Here is a 20,401-nt window from a genome sequence, read left to right as displayed (position 1 = left end):
CCCGATTTTTATGCGCCATTGAAGATTTTTTAGGGGCAAAATTGACTTTTTGCCTATATATTACGGCGCATTTAGTGAAAAGTTAGACGGAAGATGTTTTCGTAATAGAACTTGTAAGTAGCTGTGACCCAGGAAGACAGAAGCACAAATGATGAAATCATGAAGAATAGAAGAAGCTTTCACTTGTGGTGCTGAAAATTTCGAATAATCACCTAATATGAAACTTCAGATTTTTAGAGGGCAATCTTTAGGGGGCATGTTGGCGCAGAGCCATCATTTTTTAGGCGCCATGGCCGATTTTTTAGGCGCATTTGGCGCTTTGGCGCCTGCGAGTTTTGAACACTGGGTCCCATGCCCGAAGTTTTTTTTCTTCGTGTTTGTCTATCAATTTCAAAAATCGGCCGGCTGAACCTAATTCCCAAACTTCTAGTCCCGATTGAACGTCGCTGCACTTGAGTACGAACCCATGCAGTCCATTGTGGGTATCTCGGGGTAGGATCTGGGTGTTGGATGCAACGCAGGGGGCCTCGATGACTGGCTGACGTAACCGTGACACCGTGAGTGACTCGTGTCGTAAATGAGTGCGCTCGCCGAGTGGGCAGCGGCGCCCGCCCGCCAAACGCTGGACACTGCCGCTCCGGCCCCGATCCCTCAAGATTAAGAAATTATCCCAGCCCACGTCAGACGCTCTTATCAACGTGTGCGACCTTCAACTGCACGTTTTCCGTTGCAGATACCAAATTTTGAGAAGAGCTCGAGACAATGATAACAGTAGAAAAACAAGGGGGGGGGGGGGACGTCAAACAAGCACTGGAAAAAAAAACCACATTGGATCTAGAGTCCAGACTCTTGAAAACATCGACAAGAAACTGGACTCTTGATTCAATCAGATTTAAGCTTAAATCAAAAGGAAATCCGCTCAAATTAAGAGAATTGGTTCTTGATTTCAGCTTAAGTCTGATTCGATCCAGAGTATTTTTTCTTGTCAATGTTTTCAAGAGTCTGGACTCTAAATCCAATGTGTTTTTTTTCCAGTGAGGCTAAAATACACAATTATTAAAAATCGAAACGTTTCGACTTAAAACTGTCATTTTCAGTTGGAAGTACAATAAAAATTTTTAAAAAAAAGATGAAAACCTGAGCCCTACATGGTGGTGGCCGCGGTCTGAGAAAAATGATGACAAAAGGTTTTTTCGTCGTTTTTTAAAATTTTTATTGTATTTCCGACTGAAATTGACTCAGTTTTGAGTCGGATCGTCTCGGTTTTTATTAATTGTGTATTTTAGCCTTGTTTCCTGTTTCGCCCCCTTGTTTTTCTACTGTTTTTCGTTACATCTATAAGTTTTAAACTTATTTTCCACTGAAAAAAAGCTCAGGCCGTGGAAGCTGCACTTACAGGCTAAATAGACAAAAGTGACTGTATGTATGTACAATAAATTTACAGAAAATTTCAATAAAAACTATCCGTTAGTTCTACTTACGGAAAATAAAACGTGAACGGAGACTTACAATATCGTCACTTTCTTTGGACCGTTATATCACCCATCTCCGTCATCACACGATATTCCGAGAATTATGCGGGTTTTTTTCAGCAAGGCAATCGTAATCACGGGTCATTCAACCTGGGAAGATTATTTATTGCCAGGCGATGAAAAATTCAAGTCACGAGTATTAAATATCGGTGAATTTCGTCTTATCGCGCCCACCAGCCTACCTCAAGTTCATCGCTCATAAAAGGAAGAGGAAGATAAATTACTCCTCTCTGCCATCCCTCCCCTCCGCCGGAGGAGGGGGGGATGAAAATAAAAATTGAAGAGGATAAATTTACCAGTCAGAATTTTCGTCCTAAAGGTGAAGTTCTCCTGTGGACCGGCTCAAATTTTACGGGCGGCCAGAGGGTGAACGGCCAGAGCGATATCTTACACTGTCGTGCCAAACGCCCAATGAGTTTTCGGATGTTTCCCAACTTCTTATGATCTTATGGGAATTCCCCAGAAAAGTTGTGAAAAATTGACTTCCGATTTTTCCAAAGCCTTTATTCTCTATTTTGAAAATCTCAAGGTAAATTGAGGGGTTCGGAGGACAAGGCGCATAAGTGCAAATTTTGAGAAAATTGAGATATCAATGATTTTAAGTAAAACTAGTCTTCAGGAATTTTCTGTGAAAAATTTGCTTCCAAATTGCGATTTTTAAGCATCAAAAAGTCAGTTTGAATTTTCTTTTCCCATAAGTATCCATGTAATTTTGAAACTTCAAACACGTATTTCTCGTAATAGCAAAAACTACACTTATGCGTCTTGTCCTCCAAGTCCCTCATTTATTAGTTCCGTAAAAAAGATGAGATCAGACATCGCTGTTGAAGCTAGGAAAAAACGCTTTTCAATTTTGCAAATCTCTAAATCCCTCGTTATAATTTTTTCTTTAAATGCAACAGCTTTTTTTTTTTCTTTCTTTTTCAGTGTACATTCATGTAAAAAATAACTGTTTGGGTCAATTTAGCAACATCGGAATTGAGTTACGTGCCTTCGTCCGACAAACGACAAATTTTGGACATTTCGAATACGTCCAATGTGTTTTGCGCAAAGTTTCAATCGAGGGACATGTATATTAGGAGGTTACTTCTTATCCTGTCTCTGGTCTTTCGCATAGGATGTAGAGCTTTCTATTCGTGTCTAAGCCGGCAACGAGCGTATGTTTCGTTTCCGTCTAAGTGGAAACGCTGGGCCCTGGATCGGGAAATGGAAATGGGATACACGGATACCATTCCTACGCTTGGCTCTAGCCGACGAACCCACCCACGACCAAGGTGTGAGGCGAAAGGTGCGAACGGCCGTAAAAATCAGTCCGCCTCTTATGTGGGAAATCTCGGCTTTTTACACGGCTAAACCAGGACGCAACACCTACAGTACCCTAGACGAAGCCATTAAAAACCAACTAGAAAGATAATGAGACAAATCCCAGTCCAGGCCTTCGGGCGGCACGAGTGCTTTTTAGTTTGAAAGAAATACGACTTTCAAAAGCTTGGATTTGAGCGAGAGTCTCTGAGCGACTTCAGCACTGAAAAAAAATCTCGGTGTATTCACTAAGAAAAGGGTAAAATTACCAAGAATTCAGGGTTCTATTTGATCCCAGTTTTTTCATGGTAAAATTACCTTAATGGAATTGGTAATGTACCGAGAAATCGGTAAATGATGAACTTTCTCGGTAATTTTACTGGACCTTATGTAAAAACGCCAATATTTTGTATCGACTGCGGTAGAATTACCGAGATAAAATGGCAAAGTTACCGGGAATTGATTACCAATAAAAGTTGTATTCTTACCTGAAAAATACAGTAAAAATACCGGTTTTTAAGGTAAGCTTACCAGTCTGTCTTGGTAAAATTACTAATAATTGGTAAAAAAGTGAGATGGTAAAGGTACCAAGGGACCTCGGTAAAAACGCCGAATTTTCTTTTTAAGTGAAGCATCAGTGCGTATTTCAACACTGGAAAAAAAAAAACAAATTGGATCTAGAGTCCAGACTCTTGAAAACATAGACTAGAAAAAGGACTCTTGATTCAATCAGATTTAAGCTTAAATCAAAAGGAAATCCGCTCAAATTAAGAGGCTTGGTTCTTGATTTAAGCTTAAATCTGATTGAATCAAGAGTATTTTTTCTTGTTGATGTTTTTAAGAGTCTGAACTCTAGATGCAATGTGTTTTTTTTCCAGTGTAGTTCTGATATCAAGGATCGAACTTGTTTATTATCTGGAGTCTAGGACCTGGAATACGTAGATACGAATGTCTACGAAGCAGCCCGAGACAATGGCAACAGGAGACAAACAAAGGGAGAAATCGGGAAACAAGGCTAAAATATAACAACAAAAAACCCGAAAAGTTTTGACCCAAAACTGAGTCATTTTCAGTCGGAAAATAAATTAAAAAGTAAAAAATATCGATGAAGGAACGAGACATAAGTCTTCTCTTCGGGGAGAGAAGTCTTCTTCCATGGAAAGCATAGTTTTCTCTCTCGAGAGTATAGTTTTCTCTTGAGAAAGAATAGTTTTCTCTCCCGAGAGAAAACAATTTTTCATCGATATTTTTTTAATTTTTACTTTTTTCCAACTGAAAATGATTCAGTTTTGAGTCGGAACGTCTCCGGTTTTTTTTTTTTTTTTTTTTTTTTTTTTTATTTTACTATTGTTTCCTGTGTTTTCTCCTTTTTTTCCTTCTGGGGCCTGGAATACCAGAAACGAAGAACATTTAAGAAAATCAGGGAATTTTTCAGTCGCAAAAGGCGTTTCAAAGCTGTCAAGATGGAGATAGCTGTAGTAATGATGTCAGATTATACTTTTTAAGGTTTGAAATTAATGATAGTGGCAAACTGTAAAAATGTAGTATTAAGGTTGATACTAAAGATAGTGGATAACTGTCCGAAAATGTACACTATTATTTCTTTCAAGTTAACAAAAGCGGAAAAGCGGTTGCTACTGAAGAATATAATGGTACCAATTGGCTGGCACCGAACGGCAGGTCAATTCAAATGAGACAGTGTGGGGACGGGAAACTAATTTTTCCTTCAAATCAGTGGTTATGCAATTTGAGCTCCTGGGAGTTTATTTAGTTGTATCGCAATGTTTACTCGTGTTGAGTGAGTTGCATGAGGCTGCTTATTTGCACAGTCTCTATCTCTCGATTCTGCATTGTTTGGCTAACGTGTAGTGTTTGTCATTAAGATGATGTGATGATGGGTAAGGATCAATAGAAACGGTTTATGATTTCTGCACCAAGAGAAACAGTTAATAATCCGTACTTCTCGTATTGGAAAGTATATATTGCGAACATTTGAATCGTTTCGGATGGTGGCAGAAAATCTCAGTAAAAATTTGAACGTGGTGCTAGCAGATCAAGAAGAGTGAAAATTTCTTCGCTTTTCATTCTGTTTCTATTGCATCGCTAGCAGAGTCCTCAGATTTCAATTTCTACAATTTTTTTAATCATTTTATCTCTTGTCTTGCCGATTCATAGAACCCGGGTCACCGGTTTTTTTATTACTCATGGTGAAAGCATCCTGAGCAAGAAGCACATATTGGCGCCGTCTCATGAACAAAGACCAATATTAGACGCAAGATGACCCCTTCATTCGATTAGCTCTTTATGCTGTACAGCAACTGAACAGTTGACCTGACTCGCAAACATAGCAGAACCTGTCTGCCGTAGAACGCCTTATGAGAACTCGAATGTCGCCAGATTTTCCTCGGTGCAATATTCATTTCTACGGAAAGTCATGAATATTTTCCATCAAAATTTTTCGACCTTTCCGATTAAATCGTGAATAAAATTCACCAATAAATTCAGGGGGAAAATCAACACTTTTGTCTAGAAATCCGTATTTTCTCACAATACACCTGGCAACGCTGTAATGTACATACAGTCGCTTTTCCTGAGCAAGGCAGTAGTAACAAGACGTGGCTGGAGGCGCAGGCGCTAGGAATCAAGGTTGCCAGATTGTGCGATAAAATACAGATATTTTACATGGGTTTGAATGGGGAAATGTGCACTGGAAAAAAACACATTGGATCTAGAGTCCAGAATCTTAAAAACACTGACAAGAAAAATACTCTTGATTTAATCAGATTTAAGCTTAAATCAAGAGCCAAGCCTCTTAATTTGAGCGGATTTCCTTAAATCTGATTGAATCAAGAGTATTTTTCTTGTCGATGTTTTTAAGAGTCGGGACTCTAGATCCAATGTTTTTTTTTCCAGTGTTCGTATTTTTCTGCACATTCTGGCAGCAATGTTGGGATCCGACGCAACGCCAAATCGTCAATCCGCGGTCGTGGTCGGAACAATGGGACGCATTTTTATAATAAAGGATTATATATCCATTGTTACATGAGCCATGGCATGTGTGTATTCTTAACGATCTGAGGGGCTCATGTCGAAATGAATGAAGTTCCTTTTGATTTGAAGACGTCCAATGGGCATCGAGCATCGGCCGATGGATGGGCGAATGGATGTAGGTGACTGAGTTATCAGAATGAGGATGAGCCGTTTCCGATGAGATGAACGCATAAATGCTAAAAGGAACTATCCTCCGCGCCAACCCCATGCACTTAGTTCCTTTTAGCATAAATACGTCTAGATGAGTCTGTTGTTGCACGTCACGTTGCGATTCGATGCCATTGTCTCGCCGAATTATGGTCCTGAGGCATCTTGCCACAGATGAGCCCGCATTGACCCGCCTTTTATCACGTGAGAATTTGCCCTATGAGCTTCTTTTCGTCGAGGAATCGCCAGTCTTTTTGACGTGCCACCCAGCGGCGTGGCTTGCGATATATCGATTGATGTGCATTTAAACCATGGAAAAGGATCAATAAACAGCACACACAATAACTAACTAACGGCACCTCACGAGAGACCGTATGTCCATCATTTTCACCCTTAGTCTAAAGGAATCAATCATTTCAACCAGTAGGATCCCAGGGTCCCTCTTCTCCATACTCCATATATCTTCTTTCTATCGCGCTTTGTCTATTAATTCTGCAATAATCGGCCCCCAGTACCGCCTAGTTTTTCAAAATTGAAGACATCTTTTAAAAAAGTAACAAGACACGAGTTTTAACTTGCCACGTGGAACCACACAAAATTCAGTGAGATCGAAAACACATCCACACGAACTCGGGACTCGAGAACAGAAGACCAAGAACCATCTCACTCGTATCTCGGCCAATTAGTGGTAAGCTTACCAAGACGGGACAGGTCAGCATACCTAAAAACTGTTGACTTATCTACATGGTTGATGTTTCAGGCAACGCTGTAGGCAGTTTCGTTATTGCAAACAAGTCGAAAAATTGGACGAAGTTCGTGGAAACTTGTTTGGCTCATACGTCACCTCACACCCGGAGCTCATCATCGACCACGTAGGTCGGTCAACACCCGAAATATAGGCAGTATGACTGATGCTCCCAAGTGTCCCAGTAAGGATCTGTTGACTCGCCCGAAAGTTCAATAATCTTCCACCTGTCGCTAGGAGGGCCAGCGGAGTCATTGTCTCGGTGCACGAAATATGCCTAATGTTCATCAGAAAATGGTCTATTTTACCAAGAAAATCATTTGGGATCACGCATCAGTTTTCCAACTTGGTCCTTTAAAATGTACTAAGTGCTTGTGATAATTTGGCAACACAAATCTTTCCTTGGTAAATGGCACGGATTTTCTTCATGTTACTGTCAGTTTTGTGTGTGTCTTGATGATTTTCATTTTCCGAGTTGGTGGGCTGTTGTTCGTTCACACGATGCATTTCTGTGTTGAATTTTCTCATCTGTGTGTATATTGTCCTCTGTATCCATTATATTGTTCTTCTTTTCCATGCATTTCCTCTGACAAAATGTTTATTTCTGTGCGCAGGAGCGGCGTCGGGATCGCGACGTGGATGCGGCCCTCGCTAGGGTGAAGCTGCCTGGGCTGGCGCGCGCGAGTGGCCCGGGGCCGGGGCGAGGGCGCGCTGCGATGGAGGGCCAGGACGAGCTGCGGACCCTGCCGTCCCTCCTCCGGGAGCTCGTCGTCTCGGTGGAGCTGGCCTTCGAGCGGGTCGCCGACGAGGGCTTCGACAGGGACGAGCCGGACTTCCGACACGGCCACCCGCGGATCCAGAAAAGGGACTCGGCCATGCAGACCGGGCCCTGCTTCGACGAGGACGACTCCATACCCCACATCGACAGCGACGACAATGAGCCCGACCACGGGCAAACCGGTGAGTACACGGGTTTATATTCAAATTTGGGCAGTAATCAAACCATACTGAGAAAAAGCTATGGCTTATAAACCAATTTGTGGTTCATATGGAACACCACTAATAGTAGTGAAGGCAACTTAAAATAATAGCATTTTACGTATAGTTCACCGACGAAGAAAACATCGTGCATGGACCCGATAAGTGAGTGTCATATAGAACCACTTAGTTGTTCTATAAGCCACGAATAGACGTCGTAGACGAGTTGGAGACTTGAACGAAAGATGTCAGGAAAGTAGGAAATTCATACAGAGCTCGACCAAACTGACCTTACTTCCAGACTTATCAAGCCTGACCCGTATTGCGCGAAAAAAGCGAAAATGGCTTTTCTCAAAAGGGCAAACTACAGATTTCGCGGTTAGTGTTCTCAATCAGTAGACCTATCTGATTGACATTTCGCAAAAGGAACATCGCGGATGGTATGTTGACCGCATCAAAGTGTTTAAAAGGTACCGTGAGGTGTTATCGCTACAGCTTTGGATGTTTCGAAATTCCTTTTGGTCTTTCGAATCAATAATTTTGAATGACTGTCGTAAACGACGTCGGAGACTTGAACGAAAGAGTAGGAAAGTAGGCGAATTTCCCCAAGACGGAATGAACGACCTGTTGCACAGACTAATAGCGATTCTATTGCGAAGCGGGTGGTTCCTATTGGACAAAGGAGGTGCAATAGACTAACTAACGGCAATCCATGAAAGACCTTATAGTTAGTCCATCACTTATGCCCTTCGTCTGTTTCGCACCCATTTCAACCAATAGGATCGCTCCATACTCTCTTGGCCCTCTTTTTCTATAGGGTTGTATATCAATTTCAAACGTCAGCCCGCAGCAGAATCTTGTGACATTTCCCAGATTTAGTTTGTATCTCATGAATCCTTTCACATTAAATTCACAAGTATAAGGTGTCGGCAGAAATGTTCAACGCTACTACTGAACAAGAGTGCTCTTATCAGCATCTCACCACGGAACTCATCAAGGAGCGGTAATCGAACTTTCGAGCACTATTTCATCCGCTTTCTCGGCGAAAAGTCCGGAGCGTTTTCGCGATTTTATCTCGCGACAGATCATATTTGCACCTGCTCGTAATTTTCGCGGGTATCATATCTCATCGGGGGCCACGCCCCCCGTTGAAAGTCCCTTCCCGGGGGGTGTCCACCCACCGGTGCCGGATCGAACGATAAATCACCGCTTTCCACCGCTCGCGCGCCGATTTTATCAGCGAGAGTGGCAGAAGCGCGGCCCCCTCCGCCAGGCGTGGCGTGCGGTGTTTGTTGTTCCGATGATGCGGGACCCAGTTAAAATCTTAATTGTCTCCCGGTTTCCACTTTCGTTTGAAGGCACAGCCACCTACGCGCTGGACCCCGCCGCGTTGCCCTGGGATAAACAGCATACAAACATTTACACCTTGCCAAATTTCTCCCGAAAAAACACGGATTTTCTGGAAAGCTTGTCACTACTAGAGTCCCTTTATACTGAGATTCAAGACAACACCCCCTCATGGGGTCACAAACGGGAATAAAGATTACAGAAATTGAACGTTTTTTGTAATCTTTGATCGGCCCTTTCTCAAATTCCTTTCTCCGTTCCTTCTGTCATTCCGTTTGTTCCTTGCCGAACCCGTAATTCCCTGGTCCATTCCAGATCATAATCTTTGCAATCGGTGAAAATGTAATCTTTATTCCCGTTTGTGATACTGTGAGGGCCTAAAATACGGGAACCAGTCAGAAATGGATTCACATTGTCTTGACTCTCAGTATAAAGGGACTCTAGTCACTACTTGCTCTGATTTTTTCCGGAGGAAATGCCCTAAATTTCTTCTAGTGCACCTGAAAATTTCAAGGAAAAATACGCATAACTTATCTCGAAAATAAATAATTTTGAGGAAGAGATTTGGCAATTTTCGAATGTTCTTACGTTGTTGTTCCTGAGCAGGGCAGCGCACCGCCATGGCGTGGGTTTAATCAAGCCCCCGGTTTTGGGACAGCTTCACTTTCGACGGCAGGCCATGTCACCGTCTAAATTGGGTGTAATTTTACGATGCTGTGACTATATGGAAAGTGGAAGACCGCTTAATATTCGCGGTGTCATACAGTTTAAAGGAGTGGTTTATATAATAGGAAAACCACTTTCATGGGGACAGAAAGTGCGGAAACCATAATAAAGAATTTGCAGATACCTGGATATTGATGAATTTCATAATCACACCAGACTGGTGGTTTGGTATGACGTCAAATATGACATTAATTTCCCCTTCTGCGATCCAAAATAGGTTCTCTTTCATGAACGGACCCAATCCTCCAAGGAAATTTCTGCTGACCTCATCGATGTATAAAAATTCATCTTCGTTTCCTAGTATCTTGTGTCGATTTGACTAGATGTTTCAATACTTCTCCTCGCAATGTATAAAATGCATTAGACACTAGGCAAATCCGCACTCGGCCTTTTTAAAAAAGAGCACATCTGTGTAGCGGGAGAGTTTGGGTTGAATTTAGTCGTGTGTAGACTTCCTCTGTACGATTGCATTCAAACTTTTAACCTAAAAAATTTTTTAAAGAATTTAAAAAAATTAGAATTGAATTTAAAATTTAAATTAAAAAAATTGCTGAAGGAGAATACCTCGACGGACTGGACTTCCCTTCAGGTCGAACAGTCGTAAAGTTTTCGGTCCAGGTAACTACTGAACTGGCTGAACTTTAGCTCAGGCAGCTGAACTTCCTGTTCAACGTCGAAGGTTCTTAATTAAATTGATGACTTCAGGTATCTCAACTAAAGTTCGTACCTTAGGAAAGCTTCAGTGTAACTCACGTGAACCGAAGTTTTTGTCGGTAGATTTTTTTTTTTATCCCTGCGAGCTGATCATTGTGATGGACTAAGAAGACAAGGAGAAAATTAAGCGATCCGGTTAGATGAAATGGTCGTTATGAAGACGAAGCAGGCTCTTGCAAACGTTTCCAAAAGGCATATCTGCGAAACCTCCATAATCCAAAAGTATTTTGACACCAGGCCACTGTGAGCGGATGAATACGAACCACGCAAAATTCGCGATACCGGTACGCCACGTGAGCTCTTACATTTTACCAAAAAATAAATTTATTCATCGCTTCTTATTTATGCTTTTAGCTTAATTTGGCGGAGCCCTGTCCGCGGTTGTCATATTGAGCAGACTCGTCAATTTGCGAATAATGATAATGGTATCGTATTTCCGTATATCTGACAACGCGGCCTCCAACCCATCGTGCTTTCATAGAAAGTGAGAATGCGAACAAGTTTCGAACTTTCGAGCAGAAATTTCTCCAAAAATGGACGCGACAGCCTTTTCCAAGCTCTCTTCGAAAAATATAGGGATTATTGTTTCGATGTTCGCTAATTTATCGCAAGGAGGTGTCGATTATTAATGAGGCCTTTTTCAATTCACGCAACTCTCTTATGATTTATGCAATATTTTTAATCGTTAATTTGCACAAATTATTGGTGATGCTTTGCCGAAGCGGATCTTCTTTGTAGCTTGCGTGGGCAGCAACTTTTAGCATTCGCGCTTTCTGCAAATTTTCAATTTTAGTTTGAGACGGAAAATAATTTTGGAGGGTGCCAAAAATAAGTTAAAAATGATTTTTTCTATTTTTTCGTCTTTGAAGTGACGTTCAAGTTGGACATTTTTTACTTCAATTTTAAGTGCATTTTTCGAAGCAAATGTGAGTCGTTTCGTATGTAATATTTTGATACGAAAACTTTCGACATTTTCACTTGCGATCTTCGTAACATCACAACCTGTGACATTCGTAACATCACAACTTGTGATATTCGTAACATCACAACCTGTGATATTTGTAATATCACAACTTGTGACATTTCTAACATCACAACTTGTAACATTTTGAGACGGATAATAACTTCTAAGGATCCCAAAAATAAGTTTAAAATGATTTTTTCTATTTTTTCGTCAGTAAAGTGACACTCAAGCTCGACATTTTTAGTTCCAATTTGAAGTGCATTTTCCGCGGTAAATGTGAATCGTTATGTACACAAGATTTTGAAACGAAAAAATGTGACATTTTTTCTAGTTCAGACCTTGTAAAGTGCCCCATTCTGTCAAATGATTCATTTCATATTCAGTCCTTTCACTTACAGTGTCAACATTTGCGTCCTAAGTAAATTGCACACAATATTCTTTCGGGTACAACAAAGAAGTTGTCCCACATTCATGCGTGCATAACCGCACGGTACTCCATTACCTTCCATTTTTATCGTGGGTGTGCTCACGTTCTTATAATCAGTAGCGCCGCAAACGGATTGTTCAGTTACGATATGATGTTTGGATGACTCAATGTTCTGGGGACGGTTTGTGATGCAATTGCAAGCAGTTTTCTCGAGAAAGGCGCTGTGACACGAAACACTAAGCATAGAACTTTCAACTACGTCAGCCGATGTCACGCTAAGGTAAAGGTTACGTTCAGCAACGGTCGAAATAATGAACTGGACAAGCTGCGTTATGATTTTACACTTCATTTTTGCATGGTGTCTATCTGTACGCGATATAGCGATATTTCAATCGGAGTATCACCCTTTTTGTTCAACTCTGAGAAATCAAACCGATTTATCAATCTCTACCTTAGCTGAATTCTTCAGTTTTTGATACAATTGCAACATCTTCGCAATTGGTGAAAGTGTAATCTTTATTCCCGTTTGCTACACAGTGGAGACCTAAAATACGGGAACCAATCTGCGGGCTGATTGTTGAACTTTATAGACAAAGCTTTAGACAAAGATGACTTAGAGGGTATGGAGCGATCTTAATGGTTGAAATAGGTGGTTAGACTAAGGAGGTTAATGATGGACTAAGTATGGGGTCTCTTGTGGGCTGCCGTTAGTTAGTCTATTACCTACCTCCTTTGTCCATTGAACCACCCGCTTCCACCAATAGGATCTCTCTACATCCCTTTTCTCCTCTTTGTCTATAGCTTTGTCTATCAATTTCAACAATCAGCCCGCAGAAATGGATTCACATTGTCTTAACTCTCAGTATAAAGGGACTTTAATTTTCACATTTTCCCACTTCAATGCGAACATATCTCTCTACATCCCTTTTCTCCTCTTTGTCTATAGCTTTGTCTATCAATTTCAACAATCAGCCCGCAGAAATGGATTCACATTGTCTTAACTCTCAGTATAAAGGGACTTTAATTTTCACATTTTCCCACTTCAATGCGAACATATCTCTCTACATCCCTTTTCTCCTCTTTGTCTATAGCTTTGTCTATCAATTTCAACAATCAGCCCGCAGAAATGGATTCACATTGTCTTAACTCTCAGTATAAAGGGACTTTAATTTTCACATTTTCCCACTTCAATGCGAACATTTTTGTATAAGGCTATTTTCTATTGTTTTGAAGCAAACGATACATCCAACCACTATCATATACGATCGGTAACTCACTGGAAAAAAAAAAATCTAGGGTCGAGGCTCTTGAGAACATCGACAAGAAAAAATACTCTTGATTCAATCAGATTCAAGCTTAAATCAAAAGGAAACCCGCTCAAATTAAGAGGCTTGGTTTTAAGCTTAAATCTGATTGAATCAAGAGTATTTTTTCTTGTCGGTGTTTTTAAGAGTCTGGACTCTAGATCCAATGAGTTTTTTTTTTTTCCAGTGTACGATCCATAACTCCAAGAATCATTGCGTTAAGAACCTTTGGCTCATCACAATTCGCATCGCTAACGAGAGCAAGCAGGCGCGGACTCGTGCCCGATCAATTTGCGAAAGATTGAGCTTAAAGCTCAGGCGCCAGGCTCAATTAGCAGGCGACACCCGCGACGTCAAACCGGCGGTCGCTTGCCAAATTCCTCCCCGCTCCGGCCAGGCGCGAAGCCGGCGCCCGGCAACAGCGGAACGGGGAATTTGGACCGTTTTCAAGAAGCATTCCGCGCCCGCCAACGGAAGCTCCGGGCTGGCGACCCAACCGACGAGGCTTGAACTTGACACCGACCTTTGACCTTTCCGCCCGGATTAAAGCCGCCGCGTTAAAAGCTTCGAAAGTGAATCGTGAAGGAGCTGACGAGTTTGTGACGTCACCTGAAGATCCGATATACACGTGTACGTCATCAAATCAGTGCTCCAGAGTCAAAATCGACCGCGTTCTTCAGAAAAGATGGAGTTTGTGACGTCATCTAGTGATCCGATATGCACGTTTACGTCATCAAATCAGTGCCCCAGAGTCAAAATGGACCGCGCTTTTCAGAAAAGATCTAGTTTGTGACGTCACCTAGAGATCCGATTGTACGTACACGTCATCAAATCAGTGCCCCAGAGTCAAAATGGACCGCATTCTTCAGAAAAGATCGAGTTTGTGACGTCACCTAGAGATCCGATTGTACGTACACGTCATCAAATCAGTGCCCCAGAGTCAAAATGGACCGCATTCTTCAGAAAAGATCGAGTTTGTGACGTCACCTAGAGATCCGATTGTACGTACACGTCATCAAATCAGTGCCCCAGAGTCAAAATGGACCGCGCTTTTCAGAAAAGAACGAAGGCACATCAACTACCTCAAAATTTAACCGGTCAATTTAATTTTTAGTAGGAGAACGTTTGTGCGGAATCCTTCGAAAATTTTAAGCAATTTGCTTCCTACTATGCAGAAAGTTCATTGAAATTTGCACCAAAATCCGCACAAACGTTTTCATGTAAAAAAAAACTAGGGGAGCGTGGAAGCCGTGCTTACGGGCTATATTTACATACCGTCCACTTTCCAGGCTCAGACGCCGAAACTTCCGGGCGTAGCCCCGGAGCAATCTAAGCTACGGCTTCAGCACCCGGGAGTTTCGGCCTCTGAGCCCGGAACGGACGGTATGTCTATAACCCGTAACCTTTTTTTTTCAGTCCACTTACTCTTTGCACTTTTTGTCTATAGTTTTGTTCAACAATTTCAATTATCAGCCGTAAAAATCGAATAACTTCTGTGCCGAATGTGAGCCGAAGCTCAGTACCCGTAACCAGGGTGTTCACAAGTCCAAAATTTCTGGAAAGTCCGGATTTAGTACTGATTTCAAGGGCGGTCCGGAAGTACTGATAATGTGCAGAATTTTCCTGGAAGGTCCGGAATTTTTGTCATTTTTTCCTCAATGTGAGCAAGAAAATCAAATTTTTGAAAATTTTCGAAAATTTTCGAATTTCGTCTATTTGGAGGTACTGGAAAAGTACTGAATTTCTCTAATGAGAAGGTACTGCATTTCTTGGTAATGGACTGGAAAAGTACTGTAAAAGTACTGATTTTTGACAGCCCGTTTTAGCAGACACCCTGCTGTAACCGAACTTTTTCCCTCAACGCACCGCTCGGGTTGCGCCCGGAGTGTCCCAACCACGACCCACGATTCCCAAAACGGCACCGGCCGCCTCTATCCTTTATGGCGACACCTGACATACTCCAACTCCGGCCGGGTCAGCTTCGCCTCCTCTGACCCGGCGGCCGGCCCGATCAGACGGTGGTCACAATGCAGCGTTGCATCACTCGGCTCGCACTTATTAAATCTCGGCCACCGTTGCCAGACCGCACCCACAATGGAGATGTTGTATGTGTGAGGAATTTGCGATTTGACCATTGATTCTTATGTTAAAGTTCGCGAGAAACACGATGGTGCCACTGGTTTTCTCTGAAATCAACTCCCAACCTCAAAAAAAGCTCTCAAGTTGAGGCCAAAATGGGGGATATCCCACCCTACACTGAGAGTCCACCTCTACATCAAGACAAACTCTCCATGCAAAAATAGGGAGCAAATACATTGACAGGGCTGCCACCTTATTTGGGGAGTCTGAGTCTGAAAACACGGTGGAATGTATTTGCTCCCTATCTTTGCATGGAGAGTTTGTCTTGATGCAGAGGTGGACTCTCAGGATAGTGTGGGATATCCCCTCCATATTGGCCTCACTTTGAGAGTTTTTTTGAGCTTGGGAGATGATTTCAGAGAAAACCAGTGGCACCATCGTGTTTCTCACGAACTTTTATGGAAGAATCAAAAGTCAAATCGCAAATCCCTCACACATGCAACATCTCCATTTAGCGCAATCCTCGGTAAATCCCCGTTTAAGTTGAGCGGTGTGGCATCGGTGTTCATCGATTCCGCGGCTTCGATTCCCGACGGCCTTGGCGGTTTGGTTTTGTTCGCGAGTTCACCGCTCCGAGCGCCTCACCGCAAACCACCGAGCTGGACCGGCTACCTATCGGGTGGAAATCGAAAGGTGCAGGGTGGAAGGAAAGCGGAATGTGGAAGCTATGGACGGGTTCAACCAATAGGTTCAGTCCATTTTCCCCCTGTGTTCATTTGTCCGGCGCTTTGTCTATCAATTTCAATTGTCAGCTCGCTGGTACTGTGCTCAGAGTGTCTACAAGTCCGGAAATAGTCCTGATTTTTTAAGGGCGGTCCGAAAGTACTGAAAAAGTGCGGAATTTCCGCAAAAAGTTCCGGATTTTTTCTCCTTTTTTTTTTTTTGTCATTTTTGTCGCATTTTAAGCAAGAGATTCAAATCTTTGAAATTTTTCGAAAGAGTACTGAAAAAGTACTGAATTCTTCTGCTAAGAAGGTACTGAATTTCTTGGGAATGTACTGAAAAAGTTCTGCAAAAGTACTGATTTTCGGCTAGCCTTCTTCAGTAGACACCCTGGTGCTTCGGCTCAAGTTGAGCACGAAAGTTTTTCGATTCAGGTTTTCGGTCATAGGAAGCAAATTGTGGCTATTTCTGAAATTCTTGAATTAACGCGAAATTCGCGCCGGATCCATGCACTCAGAGTAAATGGTGGTCAAAATAGCAACTGAGTAAGCGTGAATTTCTTGCCTTGATTTTTAACAGTGCACTCATAAAAGCACCTATCTGCATAGGGGAAGTAACGTCACATACGTTGTTTAGAACCGAGCCAGGAACAGTAGTTTCTCATTGCAAAATGCAGTCGGGGACCCTGGAAGAGCACGAGACTGTATGAACCGTGTCAGTTGTCACAGGGGCGCCCCGGCCTCGAGGGACTGACAACTCAGTCATGCGACCCAAGAGCGCACTCAGCGCGCCCGGTGCCGTCCGAGTTCTTAAAAGTCTCTCCAAGTTGCATGCGCACGGACTCCGACACGCACATATCCCGACTCCAAAAACCGCGAATTGCCCCGCAGGGCTCGGCCGGGGTTGCGCGTTTTTTGCGCGGAACGTCGGAATGCAAGCCGGTGCACTCGGAGCGCCTTGGTCGGGGCTAATCAACTCCTGTCGACGACCCTGCAAACGGACGAACGGTATTCTAATGAAAATGGGAGTTTTTCTCCCGTGCCTTCATTGCAAGCGGGTTGGAAACCTCACGCTTTCCTTATGCGTGGGAAAAAGGTCTGCTGCCGCACCAGGTACTATACAGAGAATTCATCTGTGCGACGGATGAAAGCTGTAACTTTAGAAATGAAATGTTCACTGGGGGGGAAAAAAAAAAAAAAAACACTTTGGATCTAGAGTCCAGACTCTTGAAAACATCGACAAGAAAAAGGACTCTTGATTTAATCAGATTTAAGCTTAAATCAAGAACCAAGCCTCTTAATTTGAGCGGATTTTCTTTTGATTTCAGCTTAAATCTGATCGTATCAAGAGTCCTTTTTCTTGTCAATGTTTTCAAGAGTCTGGACTCTAGATCCAATGTGTTGTTTTTGTAGTGTTGAAAAAATCTATCAAGAGCGGACGTTGTAAAGAATACATGTTCTCTATTGCACTGCCGTGCCAAGGAATAACGCCATATGAACCTCCAGCAAAAACCTTTTCTTTTTTTAAAATCCGTTCGTGGTTGATTTTTTCAACACTTCATCCCTGGAGTTTTTTTTTTTTATATGCAGTACAGATGGATTCTTTCAGCTTCTTTCTTCTTCTTTTTTTCCTTTATTTCCATTTTTCTTTTTTTCCTTTTCCTTTTTCTTTTTTTTCCTTTTTCTTTTTCTCTGTTTTTTCTTTTTTCGTTTTTTTCTCTTCTATTGTAAAACAAATTACAAAAGGGGGAACCGCGTACCTGCATTAAATCCTGCAGAATTTATTACAATGGTTTTAAAAATTTTCCGAAATATTTGGTCGAAAAATTTGGGTCTGAAGTTTTAGCAGCATTGTCATTTCGTTTTCATAATTTTTTCTACTTTGAACCCATGCAGCGGAAAAAAGCGCAGCTTCTGCCTGTCGCACTCTGAATCGCAATCCAACTAATTCCATTAATAAGTTCATCGAAAACATAAACGATTTTTTACCGCTTTAAATTCGTATTTCCATCTTCCGCGAAGCACTGCAGATATCGTGCCGGAATGCAATTGCAAGCACTTCGCGTGTATTTGCACTTAACGAAACGTCAGTGACAAAAGCCACTCCACGAGGCTCTGTTCGCATGACTCGACGACCGCACGAAACCCGGATAGCGATAAGGTCGATTTCAATCGATATTTTCAATAGGTTCTTACGGGTTCGTTGTACAATCGAAATAAACTCGCTATCTCCATCTGACTCAATTTCGAGAAGTTGTAAGAATCGAAGTTAGATCACGGTGGCTACCCTGGCGTGCTGAGGAAAAACGCCGTATGAGCCTTTAGGCGTTGCCAAATTTCCTTTGTTAAATCACGAATTTTCCGGAATATTCTTGAACATTTTTCTTTCAATTTCTTAGGGAATTTCCTTTGTGATTTGATCTAAATAGTGTAAAAATTTCACGGAAAAATATCGATAACTTTCCTCAATAATAAACATTTTATCGGGGGCAATTTGGCAATTCTGGAATGTTCATACGGCGTTTTTCTTAAGATCCAATCGAACAGACCCGAAGAAAACGATCGTCGCGTTTCTTTCAGTGCCACCCGGAAGCGTTGAAATATCGAAATTTCAACGGTCTAACGATACTTCCTGGCCAGATTATTATACCCGCTCAATCGAATGAAGTTCTTCTCCAGCCTTAACTTTATTATTTATCTCTTATTCGTTGGTTTTTTCTTCCATGCTAATCCAATTTTTTTCCTCGCGTGTGCGGTCATTCAACTGTGCTTCAGTTTCCGCGTACACCTCGCGTTTGCAATCACGAAGCGAGGCTATAGCTCTAAACAAATCGTTTCATCCACTTAATATTTTGCCTGTTTGAAATAGGCCAAAATTTTCGCGCAAAACGTTTCCTACGCTGTAATCAGTGGCGTGGCGTGCTTTGCGATTTATCGAGTGATCTGCACTTTAAACCTATCGAAAAGGGTCGGTAAACAGGGTGTTCGCAGCAAACACCTTCATAATCAATTTTTTAAAACTAGGTTTTATTTGGACGGATCTCAATACCTTTTTGCTAATCCGTAGGTCACTGAAAAAAATTCTCGGGGTTTTTACCAAGGTCCGTTGGTACATTTACCATCCCACTTTTTATACCAATTATTGGTAATTTTACCAAGACAGACTGGTGAGATTACCTGAAAACCGGTATTTTTACTGTTTTTTCAGGTAAGAATACCACTTTAATTGGTAATCGATTCCCGGTAATTTTGCCATTTTATCTCGGTAATTCTACCACAGTCGATAAAAAATATTGGCGTTTTTACCAAGGTCCAGTAAAATTTCCGAGAAAGTTCATTAATTTTACCGAGTAATCTCGGTAAAATTAATTCCATAAATGGTAAATTTACCAAGAAAAAACTGGGATCAACTAGAACCCTGAATTCTTGGTAATTTTACCCTTTCCTTAGTAAATACACCGAGGGTTTTTTTCAGTGAACCATCAATACGCGATTCTATGACAGCGCACTGCCCTACACTGAGAAAAAACTATGGTTTATAAACCTATTAGAGGTAAATATGGAACACCTATAATAGTCGTAAATAAACTAATGATTCTCGGTCTGTGAACCATACTAAGGTCTCTGTACCTAATTAAGGTACAGAGACCATAACTAAGGTATATGTGCTATTATTATATGTAGAGGTACTACTATTAGTGGTGTTCCATATTTACCACTAATAGGTTTATAAGCCATAGTTTTTTCTCAGTGTACACTGAGAAAAAACTATGGTTTATAAACCTATTAGAGGTAAATATGGAACACCTATAATAGTCGTAAATTAAACTAATGATTCTCGGTCTGTGAACCATACTAAGGTCTCTGTACCTAATTAAGGTACAGAGACCATAACTAAGGTATATGTGCTATTATTATATGTAGAGGTACTACTATAGTGGTGTTCCATATTTACCACTATAGGTTATAAGCCATAGTTTTTTCTCGTGTATCATCCCGCGCTCCGCTCGCTAAAACTTCCAAGGCCCACTCGAGTTAAATCGTGGTGGAGCAAAAATATCCGTGCGATTTGCAATCAAAAGGTTTTCTCATTCCTGCTAGCGTGCCCATTTTTATCTGTGTAAGCTTAGAAGTATCGTAGAACAAAGGAGAACGGAATGTTTTATGAAGCCTGACCCTGGTAAACTGCCAAACATATAAATTCACTTCCAGGCTGTCTCCCTCGACCACGTCATTTTTGGCTCTCCCTGGAAAATGGAGCCAGAATTTATTATTCGCCACGCGGCAAATAACCTTTTTTTATCTGATCGCGAAACTCTTTAGCATTTTATTTTTTAAAAAATTGCGACCATATTCTTCATTG

At 41.7% G+C, this 20,401-nt stretch overlaps 1 protein-coding gene across 2 annotated transcripts in view; it reads left to right on the top strand.

Moving 5' to 3' along the window:
* Positions 1–20,401, top strand: part of LOC109042300 (puratrophin-1) — a 586,997-nt gene that overhangs the window by 203,546 nt on the left and 363,050 nt on the right. For both annotated transcript variants that reach the window (XM_019058962.2, XM_072304834.1), the window contains exon 2: positions 7,392–7,737. In XM_019058962.2, coding sequence (XP_018914507.2) covers positions 7,494–7,737 — 244 coding nt within the window. In that variant the 5' untranslated portion in view covers positions 7,392–7,493. The remainder of the gene's footprint in view (positions 1–7,391; positions 7,738–20,401) is intronic.

This window comes from Bemisia tabaci, chromosome 10, assembly GCF_918797505.1.
Source record: "Bemisia tabaci chromosome 10, PGI_BMITA_v3".
NCBI lineage: Eukaryota > Metazoa > Arthropoda > Insecta > Hemiptera > Aleyrodidae > Bemisia > Bemisia tabaci.
The sequence above is the reverse complement of the archived record's forward strand: the minus strand, read 5'-3'. Positions and strand labels throughout refer to the sequence as shown.